Source organism: Rhineura floridana, chromosome 11, assembly GCF_030035675.1.
Source record: "Rhineura floridana isolate rRhiFlo1 chromosome 11, rRhiFlo1.hap2, whole genome shotgun sequence".
NCBI lineage: Eukaryota > Metazoa > Chordata > Lepidosauria > Squamata > Rhineuridae > Rhineura > Rhineura floridana.
The window spans coordinates 34,390,421-34,402,376 of record NC_084490.1 but is presented as its reverse complement, the minus strand read 5'-3'; the positions used below and the strand labels follow the sequence as shown (position 1 = coordinate 34,402,376).

General features: G+C 44.0%; 1 protein-coding gene across 1 annotated transcript; it reads right to left on the bottom strand.

The window, feature by feature from the left end:
- Positions 1-306: 306 nt before the first annotated feature.
- Positions 307-4,906, bottom strand: LOC133366808 (olfactory receptor 8S1-like). Its single transcript, XM_061590313.1, has 2 exons — positions 4,709-4,906; positions 307-2,541 (listed from the first exon to the last, which is right to left on the bottom strand). Exon 2 carries the CDS (start codon positions 2,513-2,515, stop codon positions 1,583-1,585), a length of 933 nt encoding a protein of 310 aa, XP_061446297.1. The 5' UTR covers positions 2,516-2,541; positions 4,709-4,906; the 3' UTR covers positions 307-1,582.
- Positions 4,907-11,956: the final 7,050 nt, after the last annotated feature.

Here is an 11,956-nt window from a genome sequence, read left to right as displayed (position 1 = left end):
TCCCTCCTCCCATCTTCCTCTCCTCCCCTCTTCTTTTTTCCTCCTCACCTGCCGACTCTATCTTAACTTTAACTGCTGTAGAATATATGGATAGCCTAGTAGAAATGCTTGAATAATATGATATTTGCAATTTATAATACCAAATGTATCAAATTGCACCTCCTGGATTAATGTATGGATTTCTTTTTTTAAAAAAGTATCAGAATGCATCTAATATTTTTATTTTGATATCAAATACATTCAGAAATTGGTACTTTGCATTAAAATGTGTTTAGAAATGCATATCTTAAGAGAAAACATGCTCAAAACATTTTAATACATATATAAATACACAGTGTGCCATAGATTAATGCTGAAATACGATGAAATGGATTTATGAATGAAAGTGATATGGATTAGAATGGCATACCCACCTTTGAAGTCCCACATACCATAACAAGGTACTCCTACCTCAGGTTTTCTCAGTAGTACAAACATAAAACTTCACAACACAGCTGTACTCATAATAGGGATGGGGAATTGGTGGTTCTCCAGATGTTACTGGACTTCAACTCACATTATCCTAGCCAGTATAACCAATTGTCAGACCTGAAAGAAGTTGTGCACTATCTGGATGTACACAATTCTCCTTTCTGAGGCCTTGTGTTCAGTGGCAATTTAACTATGTGGTTCAGAGGCTGGAGACTAGACATAGGTTCTTGAACTCTTATCTGGCTAGTAAGCTTCCTAGAGGCATTTGGCTGGTTGGCAACTGGATAGATTCAGAGTACCAGACTAAATGGAAGCAACAGACTTTCTGAAGAACCCAAACTATATGGAGTGAATGGGATCCAAGCCATAAATACCAAATTTATTTGCCACTCCTTTCCCCCTACATATGTCCATCTTACAAAAAACAGGTTAGTGAAATAGAAAATCAAATGACTTGAGAGCAGACATACATCATACCCTATTTGTGAATGTTTGGGAGAATACTATTTGTTACTACAGCAAGAATGTGGGACCTGTGGCCCTCCAGATGATGTTAGGCTTCAACTTTCATCATCATTGACCATCATGCTGATTGAGACTGATGAGAGTTGGAGTCAAACAGCACATAGTGGACCACAGGTTCCCCATCCCTGCAATGTATAATTATGGAACTTGCTCTCATTCAGATTGATTTTTCTATGTTCTTCTCCAACACCAAATATTACTTTTGTAAATCACACGTACTGACAATTTGACTACATATCCACAAAGGTGTCATTATTCTCATTCAGAAAGAAAAATGACTTTATCCCAGATTTCCCATCCAAAACATTATCTGTTCCAGATTCTCCTTTAGTTAATTGCAGACATAGTTTCCCCCCCATGAAAGTAAATTGAATCCAGTTCTGCATTCCTTTTTATTTTCTTTAACCTAATCGTATATCATCTCTCTATTTTAAAGGGTCTACCTTGAATGGTAAGAGAAGTATGATATTTTACATTTAAGCATCTGCTCTCCTTTTATGCCCTTAACACGGTGATTGTCAATGTATGCAATCTTAACATCATAACTTATTGTACTGTACATTTTTCTAGACAGTAGAGCCTAACTTTATTTAAGAAACATATACTTTCCAAACTTTTTTGCCAGAGCATTTTGGATATCCTTGTTTTTCAAGCTGTAAATGATAGGGTTTAACAAGGGAGTTATTATACTATACTGGATAGATACCACTTTGTCCAGATAGATGAGTGATTCAGAATTTGGCTTCACATACCGGAAAAAAGCTGCAATGTAGTATAATCCCACCACAATGAGGTGGGAGCTGCAAGTGGAAAAGGCTTTACGCCTGCCCTCTGCTGAGTGAATCTTCAGGATGGTGGAAATGATGTGAATGTAAGAGATGAGGGTGAGGAGGAAGGCGCTGAAACCAAAGACCAAAGCAGTTATAAGAAGAACAATGTAATTGGTGAGGGTCTGAGTGCAAGACAAGGCCAAGACTGAAGGAAGCTCACAGATGAAGTTGTAGATAATATTGTTCTTGCAGAAATGCAAACTTAACAAAGGCAGGGCATTCACCAGTGATACCAAGAAAGACGTAGCCCAGGCACCACTCACTAGATGTCTGCAAATTATTTTTGTCATGATTGTTGTATAATGCAATGGGTCACAGATAGCAATATATCGGTCATAAGCCATTATTGCGAGGATGAATACTTCCGCACAAGCAACCTGGAAAAAGAAAACAATCTGTGCAATGCATCCTTCCAAGGAAATTGTTTTCTGTTTTCCTATGATGTTTTCCAACATCTTGGGAACAGTAACAGCTGAATAGCAGATGTCAACAAAAGCTAAATGACTGAGAAAGAAGAACATGGGGTTCTGAAGGCAAGAATCAGTCCTGGTCACCAGCATGATTGCCGAGTTTCCTAATAGTGTCACCAAAAAAATCATCAGGAACAACAAGAAGAAAAACACTTGTAGGTGTGGATCTCTGGAGAGTCCCAAGAGTATAAACTCTGTTATTACAGTTTGATTTTCCATCTCAAGAAATGCAACAACTTTATAATCTGTACAAATGGAAAATAAATAGAATTTTTACTATGCAGTAAATTCTGAGGAATGGATGATAAAAGTATCAATGTAAGAGGAGATCCTGACTGCAATCCTAACCCAATTTACCTGGTGCTAAGGTCTATTGATTTGATAGGATTTATTTCTGAATAGTGATGGTGAGCAATGCACTGTAAAAAGGTGAAAGACGATTGAACAATAGCCAGGGTGTTTATTCATGTAATAATTGCTCCTTTTGATACTTCACATCTGCAACCCCACCTCACATTGTCAAGACACTGCACAAAAATAATCTTGATGCACTCATATTTATAAACAATCAAAGTTACTGGATTTTTGGGGGCATGTTAATGTATAATGGTGAGTGGGGAATAATCAAGTGAACTGAAGTAAGGGAAAGCAAATTGCACGCAGAAAGCATTGTGCAAAATGTAGGGATGAAAGGATTATTCCATATTGGAATCATTTCCATATTGGATACAATAACAGGTAATTCAGAACCATAGGGAGAAGGTTGGGCAGGGACAATTTTAGAGATATCACAACTTTTAAAAATGGAAATAGGTTTCTATATATGAAAGACAAAAATTCAACAGCTGCACTTTTTCCTACCACAGGTATTCCGAGGTTGGAAAGGTTTAAACTGTTGGATTTCTGCCTACCATACAGCTGTTAAAGGAACAGGAACAGAGTATATCTAGTACATACATTACATCAGCCCACATTTACGTTTTTTCACAATGAAATTTTGAGGCAAACATGTAGGCTTTTGCATAGACAAAAAATTGAACAGGATTAGACTTAAAAACAGTTTCAAGGTTGATAGATGGCAGAATTCTTCAGAGAGAAGAAGGGGTGCACATCCATAGATGATCAATTAATTATACCTTAAGTAAACACACAAATAGTAAGGTGCATGTTCAGATTCCTACCTGGACAGACCATCTAAGAAGCACTGAAAGAATTAGTGTATTGCTTGTCTTATCAAAACTCTTTCAGTCTTTCTTAGATGGTCTGCCCAGGCAGGAATCTGAAAATGCACCATGTAGTGTTTGTGTGTTTGCCTAAGTTATAATTCACTGTTTCAGTTTCATCATTTTGTTTGTTTAGCGATACGCCATTACACTGCCTGCCAATGCAAAGAAGGAAACACATATTGAGATATATGTTTCCTTCTCAATAGCAAAAAGCACAAACAAACCCATTTGGTGTAACAAAATTTTTGTTACGACTGAAATCAGATATTTCTCACAAAGATCTTTGTATAAAGGACACTGGGCAATATAATGAACAACATTCTCTATAGCTGTTTAACACACAAAACCAGTGTTCTAAAGGAAGTTTCTTAAAGCAAACGTCAAGAAAAGTGGAAGGCATATCATTAGACCTTATCTCAGTAAGGGTGATTCTATGTGGAGTTCAATTTATTTTCTCTAAATAGTTAGCTTTCTGGTTATCTGTTTTAAAGCATGGGTACAACCTAGAAAATCTTGAAGAATGGAGAGTTATCATATCAATTAAAGAAGCTCTCCTATACACAAACAACTTTAACCATAATTTAGACAGCAACTGAATCTCAGTCAGCTCACTATCAAATTTTCTGACACGTGTATGTAAAGTGGCAACTTGTTTTTGAGCATTTAAGGGTGAGCCATAAGCTATGGAGACCAGGCGAGAGGGTAGCAAAGCTAATATTCAGTTATTAAAATTTAGTGGTCAAACCTGTGTTCTGGCCTAAAATTCACTGGTGACCTAATGATGTGCAACCCTTCTTCACTCTGAAGAATTCAGAAGGACACTCCTTAGTGAATGAGGAAGGGCGGTAGCTCAGTGGTAGAGCATGTGCCTTGCATGCAGAAGGTCCCAAGTTCAATCCCAGCTTCTCCAGGTAGGGCAAGGAGAGGCTCTTTCCTGAAACTCTGGGAGTTACTGTAGACAATATTGAACCAGGTAGACCATCAGTCCAACTCAGTATAAGGCAGTTTCCTATGTTCCTAATTCTGATTGTTTGATTTTTTGTTTCCATGTGCAAGACACTGGAATCTTGAAGGCAATAATGAGTATTTCCTTACATGGATATCCTGTCCTGATTACTCTCTATTTGAGTCAGCTTGAAACATGCAGTCCACTGAATGAAGCCACCAGAAGCAGATTGCTACTTACCCAATAGTGAATCCAGCCATGCAAGTACTGCAACTCTATGTAGGTTTGATTAGAGTTGTATGAGAAGGACAGATCCATCCATTTTACAGTAATTCTGGGAACTGATTCTGTGAAATAAATTTTGTGGCTAAACAAAAGACAAAAGGATTACCGCTCATATATTATCTTGCTCATTGAGATAATGGCCAGAGAACCGGTTGCTCTGTTACACTTATCCCTGAACTTGCTGGCTGAGGCTGATGGGAGCTGGAATCCAATAACACTTAAAGGGCCACGTGTTCCCCATCCATGCCATAAAGTTGAAATATTTGGGGGCCATCAATGAGCACATTGAAAGGAAATGTTTGAAATCAGGACCAGCCCAAACATTAGAAAGAAGAAAGTGGCCACTTTAGGCAATATGAGAGTTGCCTTACTCTTGATTTACCTTTGATTTATAGGAAATCACATTTTTAGCCAAATCATTTAGAGTTTAAATAATCAGTTACCTTCCTTTGATAGAGACACATGAATACGTTGAATCATTTGGTAGGTTGTTCAGTCTTCATTCTGAGTACTGGAGAAATTTTATTGAGCAAGATAGTATAGAAAGGGTGGTGATGTGATGTCATCTTTTTCTTTTTCGAGAATTTGTCCCATGAAATTTCTTCTTCTATCTAAATTTCTCTAGAGATCCCTTTGTGTCGAAGCCAACCTTGTTAATTCATCCTTCCAAAAACAACATATTCATTATAGATTAATATATATATGTACAGTCAGTTTAAGGGTTATATTCTTTTACACATGGTTTCCTTACTTAGACCATTCCTTATTCTAGCCCATATTGTCTATTGTGACTTTCAATTAAAGGTGGGCATAACGGTCTTGATCGAGTACATTTCCCTTTTGTACATGCTGACTGGCCAGACCCTTTCTTCTCCACATCTATGCTATAGTTTATAGAAAGCATCCTTTTAAAAATCTGCATGCTTTTAACAATTTCTATTTTTTAAAGTACTTACTAGGTGGCTTGAGGGCTTTTCTAAAAACAACAATTTCAAGCAACTTGGAGCAAGTAGAATGCACAGTGTTTGCCATGCTCATTGAAAACACATTCTAAAATGCCCATGAGGCAGTGACCCTTCACATCTTCCATCCCTACCTGGATTGCGGCCTATTGCCGAAATAAAACACAAACACCATTCATTGGGTTAAATCTTGGGCCACTTTATTAAATGGAATCAATTAGAATAATGAACCTGCAGAGGGAAAATCAAGTGCGGGAGCATTCTGATGATCCAGACAAAGTCTGCTTGCAGCCATAGGGCGACCAAACCTTGCCTGAGCCCAGGGTTGCCCTGTGCCAGACCCCAGCTCAGGCCACGCCCTGAAGATGTGTAGGGGGTCCAACCCACGTCACCACCCCCTGGAGCCCTGAAACTCCAAGCAGATGAGGCACATTGGCCCCGAAGGAGGCCCATATTCTGCCCCCAGGCCATATAGCCCTGAGCTTCAGGCCTCCGGACTCCCTATCACCCCCCAAAGTGACTAAAGGTGTCACCTAGCTGCCCTTTCCCTTTTAACCTTTTTCCGCACTTCTTTCACAAATGACCATTGACATATTAAAGCTAAAGACAGACCAATCAGCCTATTAACCCCAAAGGCACCCATGCTAACCCTTGACCCGTCCTCCCAACCACAGTGTGGAGTAGGCAAAAGAAACCTGCCAGCAAAGTGAGACAGGCAGGCCAAAAATTCCTAGTCGGCCCCTTAGCGACCAAATGAATCACACTGAAGCAGAGGGAGGGGCGGGCGGGCGCTGCCAAAATTCAAAGGAGGGCGGAAGGCTGGTGGAGTGGCCTTAAATGGCCTTCAGCTGCCCCACCTCCTTTCTGCGTGCCATGATGGTGTGCCAGCACACTGTGTGCACACATACACACCCACGATGGTGGCCTGGGCTTCAGCTGCGGTCGCAAACTTGCCCCTTTGCCCAGCAAGTACCAGGCATGGAACGGGATTCCAGCCTATTGCCAAAATAAAACACAAATACCATTCATTCTGTTAAATCATGGACCACTTTATTAAATGGAATCAATTAGAATAATGAACCTGCAGAGGGGAAATCAAGTGCGGGAGCATTCTGATGATCCAGGCAAAGCCTGCTTGCAGCCATAGGGTGACCAAACCTTGCCTGAACCCGGGGCTGCCCTGTGCCAGACCCCAGCTCAGGCCACACCCTGAAGATGTGTAGGGGGTCCAACCCGCATCACCACCACCCGGAGCCCTGAAACTCCGAGCGGATGAGGCATGTTGCCCCAAAGGCGTCCTGTATTCTGTCCCCGGGCCGTATAGCCCTGAGCTGCAGGCCTCCAGACCGCCTATCACCCCCAAAGGTGCCTAAAGGTGTCACATAGCTGCCCTTTCCCTTTTAACCTTTCCCCACACTTCTATGCCACAAAAGGGGGACAAGCCTCTGCTTAGTCTCCCTTTACCCCACACCCAATAAGAATATTGTGCAGACCCCTCTGCAGGTCTGTCAGGAAGATGTCATTGTTGCCTCACAAACTGCATGTCCACACATGCCTGCCACTGAGGGCCTCGCCCTCCATGTCTGACCACAGCAGACGACCAGAGGCTATCGTGGCCTCAACTGCATGTCCTCACATGCCTGCCACTGAGGGCCTTGCCCTTCAGTAACCAAGGTCATTCCCACCCAGGGAAATGACCACCACCTGCGGAACCTTCCACCTTGAACCCTGCCGGAACAACATGGGTAGGAGACCATCCCAGTGCATACTCTGTCAACCCAGCCACCAAACCGTGGCCCACCATCAGAGGCCCAGCTGTGAACCAATGTGCGTTTGTGGCTCCAAGGCCAGCCTATAAGATCATGCCATGGCTGCAGAGTAGGGTGCGCATCTGTTCCATCCCTGTCCAGCAACCTGCCAAAAATCAGAAACAATCATGAACAGTTGGGTCCCAGACCTTCAGACTCGCCCCAGGGGTGAATGTATTCCATGCACCACATACTTCCACCTTCCGACGGCCTGCACCTGCATATACAAAACCAAATAGACTGTCCCAGGTAGGCAATTCCACTGCCTGGTAGGCAATTCCAATTCCAGAGGAGCATGTCGCCCAAACCCCCATGGGTCTGCTCCCAGGCACTATGAGACCGAAACTTTATGAGGGAAGATCCCTCCCTCTGAATATCAGGCAACCAGGCCTGTAGCTTCAGGCCAAAAAACACTATAATGCTTTCTTGGGGAAGTGTCTAGTCCTGGGTGCGACTCTTGCACCCTGGTCTGCCTGGAAACAAACCTCGGACCGCAGGATGGCTCGTAGGGAAGTCTGACCTGGACCCAAACACCCATGCCCCCCATCTGGAAGGCTCCAAAATTAAGTGTGAGGGCTGCTGCATGCAACTGCTGAGCTTTGAAGCATGATGGTCACAGGGCACCTCCCTGATCAACAATCCCTGGTGGGTCAGGTGAACACGGAGGGTGAGGATAAGGGGTATGGGGGTGTGCATGGGCCAGCTGGCCAGCACATAACATATCCCAAGCTGTCCGAATGGTCCCAAAGTTCCCCTGCCAGCCTACCTTGTAACACACTGACAGACAAGCTTTACTCCTACCATCCGTGATGAATTCCAGCACATGATTCATAGGAATAGGCCACACTTTGCATAGTCTCTGCCGGTCCCTAACTCCCAGGAATCCCCTCCTGCCCTCTGATAGCTGCTGAGCATGCTGGAGCAACAGATAGGCATATGACCATCTCTGACTCCCCTCCCCCATCTCCCAGTGTGCGGTATGGGACTAGCAGAGTCGGTCCTTCCTCTAACTGAAACACCACTGACGCACCGCAGGAAAGGGAGGCCCACACCACAGTTTGGCGCATAAGGCAGCCAAAATCCTGAAGCTGTGGTAAGGCTGTGACATCCCTGTTATGGCACCATAAACCCCACCATAGAAGGCCCCCAACACCTGAAGGGCAGAAAGCAAACACTTTCCCAGCCCCTGAAAATTCCAGGATCTTGATCTGCAACATTTCAAGCTTTTCCCGGGCAGCCTGCAGACCTGGGTCCAAAAGTCAATTGAGTAATACCCTGGAAGGTGAACACTGGGGCAGGATCTTCCATTTTCCCAGCTGCCAAAGGAACCCCCCAGTTCATAGCTACACTATAAACTGTGCCATCAGGTGCTAACATAACCATAAATCATGAAAATAGTGCCCCACTGCTTCTGAGCCCTCTCGTCTCCTGACTGTCCCTTCCAAGAAGGGGCTGAAGTCCTCCATGCAAGAATACAGCAGCCCATAGGTAATGCTCTGCTGCATAGTTGACCTAAAAGGCAAAACTGAGCAGCTCAAAATCCACCATGTGTAACAGCTGGCAATGCAGGCAGATTAGCTGCCACACTTATCCATAAGGCACCTCTGCCACAGGTGCGCACTATATTGAATGAAGTGTAGTGCACTGTGGATGGACTATCTGATAGGAAGCCATCACTGACTGACCTCACTTGTATGACGGATGGTGAATCAGGTAGACTTTGCCCACGGCCACTTTGGGCACTGTACGGGGGGGGCATTGTGAGAGCAGACCCTCATAACCCTGCCCAACTGTATGTCTTTATCAATTGTCCTCTGGACTAGTGCATCCATACCTAAGACTGATTTAAGATTGCCAGCCATAAGGGCAAGCTGGGGGCCACAGTATAGGATCCGGAAAAAACCGCATAATAATAATAATAAAAGCATAATAAAATGAGTCTCCCCATAACTGGGCAGTCTGCAAGCAAGGTCTATAGCACCTTGAGCTTAGCTGGGAATGGATACTTTTCTTGAGCACCCTCTGCTGGGGACTTCTTCCCACTCCTTTGTGGGGCCCTGTGTGAGGCGTCCTTCCCTGGCTCTCCCTGTCAGGTTCCTACCTGCTCGTGGTTACTGCCTGTCTCTAGGCACCACCAGGGACTCCACCAGTCCGGACCGCTCTCTCTTATGATTTCTCTCCCCGCTCTAGCACAGATCTCAACAGATCCCCCTGCTAGGCAACCACCAGTAACGTCCCAATACTAGTATTCCCAGAGACTCTGAATACTGGTATTGTTATTCTCTTCACCGCTGCCACCATTTGTTACAGTTCCCCTTCAGCCTTGGTCATTACCTTACCCTCCCTTCTGGTCTGTGAAACCCCAGCCAAGGATCAGGCCTTTGGTAAACCAAATTAAGTATTTATTACAGATAACAAAGCTAACAAGATTAACAAGATTTCTTCTTAAGGCACATAAGCATATGGTTTTACTCAATACTAATCCGAACTCCACCTCCCTCCTGGTAAACAACTCTCTAAACCCCACCAAGCAATCCACTCTTTCTCTTCTCCCCCCAGATTCCACAATTTACCACCTCACATTCACCCAGATTTACCTGTCATCCTTTCATTTATACTGTCAGCCATTTTAAACATTCAGCCAATCATCAAGCATTATATTGCCCATTCACTCCCCCTCCTCTTTCACTACTTACCATGTATACTCTAAACAACCAGCACTTACCATATATACACTAATATATAGGAACATCACATTTCCCCCCCTTAAACAACTGCAGAGTATTATTCCTGTTCCAGGATTTATACGTCGCATTAACAAATAAAAGACTGTGCTCCGGACACCTCATTAGGATCAACTGCTATAAATTGGGAGTCTAAGTCCCGGCGGATGCATGAGATCTTATTCTGGAAGTGATCAGCAAACTCATTGCAGTGGGCCACCGATGATTCTACCGTGTCCTGAAGGCCTGAATGGAGTAGCCCTCGGACAACTCTAAAAAGCTCCGCTGGGCGGCAAAGAGATGACTGAATAGTGGCAGCAAAATGTTGGTTTTTTGCCGCCCTCACTGCTCCTACATACAGCTTGGTAGAAGCACTAACCAGCTCATAATTGCATCCATCGGGAGTTCGCCTCCATCTTCGCTCAAGCCGCCTCCTATCTTGTTTCATCGCTGTCAGCTCTGGAGTATACCAAGGAGCTGTATGAGTTCTACACAGGAGAGGGTGCGTAGGAGCGGTCGTGTCAACAGCCCGGGTCATCTCCGCATTCCACAGATCAACCAGGGCTTCCACAGGAGCGCCAGTCCTATCCGCCGGAAAATCCCCCAGAGCCCTTTGAAAACCTTCAGGATCCATTAGTCTCCGGGGGTGGACCAATTTAATAGGTCCCCCACCCTTGCAGAGGGAAGAGGCTACTGAAAGTCTAAACTTCAACAAGCAGGTCTTAGGACTGAGGTTTATGGGACTTAACTGATGGAAAGGTTTGTATATATTTACCTGGGTTTTGAAGAACGTATTTGGGGAGGAGAAGCTTAACAGTGAAAAAGAGGGGATGAGTTCCCTTTGCATTTTTGGAATTGAGGTAGTTTTGGAGGTGAGGTTGCAGCACTAACTGGGATCCCTACTGGCTCCTGCAGCCTCCTTTCTGTCTCTGGCTGCCACCTGCCCTCCCCAAGAAACCTCTGCTCTTTGTAATTACATTGAATTGCTCCAATCCAAAAAGCTCCCAACTGATGGCCACCATATGTTTCTCCCCAAATGCTCCAGGACGAAACATCACCCACAGCTTTCCGCCGCTTGCAGCTGCCATTTAATGGTGCATGCCATAGAGGCCACCATTATCCTTTAGAATATATCTCAGAATATTGCTACATTATGACAGAGCATCTTTCTAGGGTATTCTGCAAAAACAAGTGGCAGCCACGGGCAGCAGGAGGGTGCGGGAGTGCAGGCAAATTTTGCCCCTCTCATCTCCTCAAGTTCTCCCTAATTGACTAACCCCCTCTCTGAACTTTCCTGGTTTGCAAAAATAGTGTGGAAGTGGAATGGCCTTCTCAGTACATCCCTTAATAAAAGCATCCCCACAGATGGCTGTCCAGCTGCCTCTGGAATGCCCCCAGTGTCAGATAGCCAATTACCTCTCTAGGTAATTGGTAAATGAAAAGTAACATTTAGTTTAAACTAAAAATACACTTCAGTATCAAGAAAAGGAGTCTATTCCTATTTCACTTTCTGTAATGGTGTTAGAAACAAAGGTTCTTAAGAGTAACTCACCACAAGACCATCAGAGAAGCAGCAAGTAAAGCTTTATTATACGTTCTTGCAAGACGGGGTGTCCACCAGAAGGTAGGCACACCCAAGTGACATTGGTACAGATCTTTTATCCTCTAGCCCGGCCACTTGGTTCCCTCCCCTGTTTCCCCATTGGTCAG

Excerpts from the sequence above, each read along its gene's own strand:
- LOC133366808 (XM_061590313.1), bottom strand. The coding sequence starts at position 2,515 with ATGGAAAATCAAACTGTAATAACAGAGTTTATACTCTTGGGACTCTCC.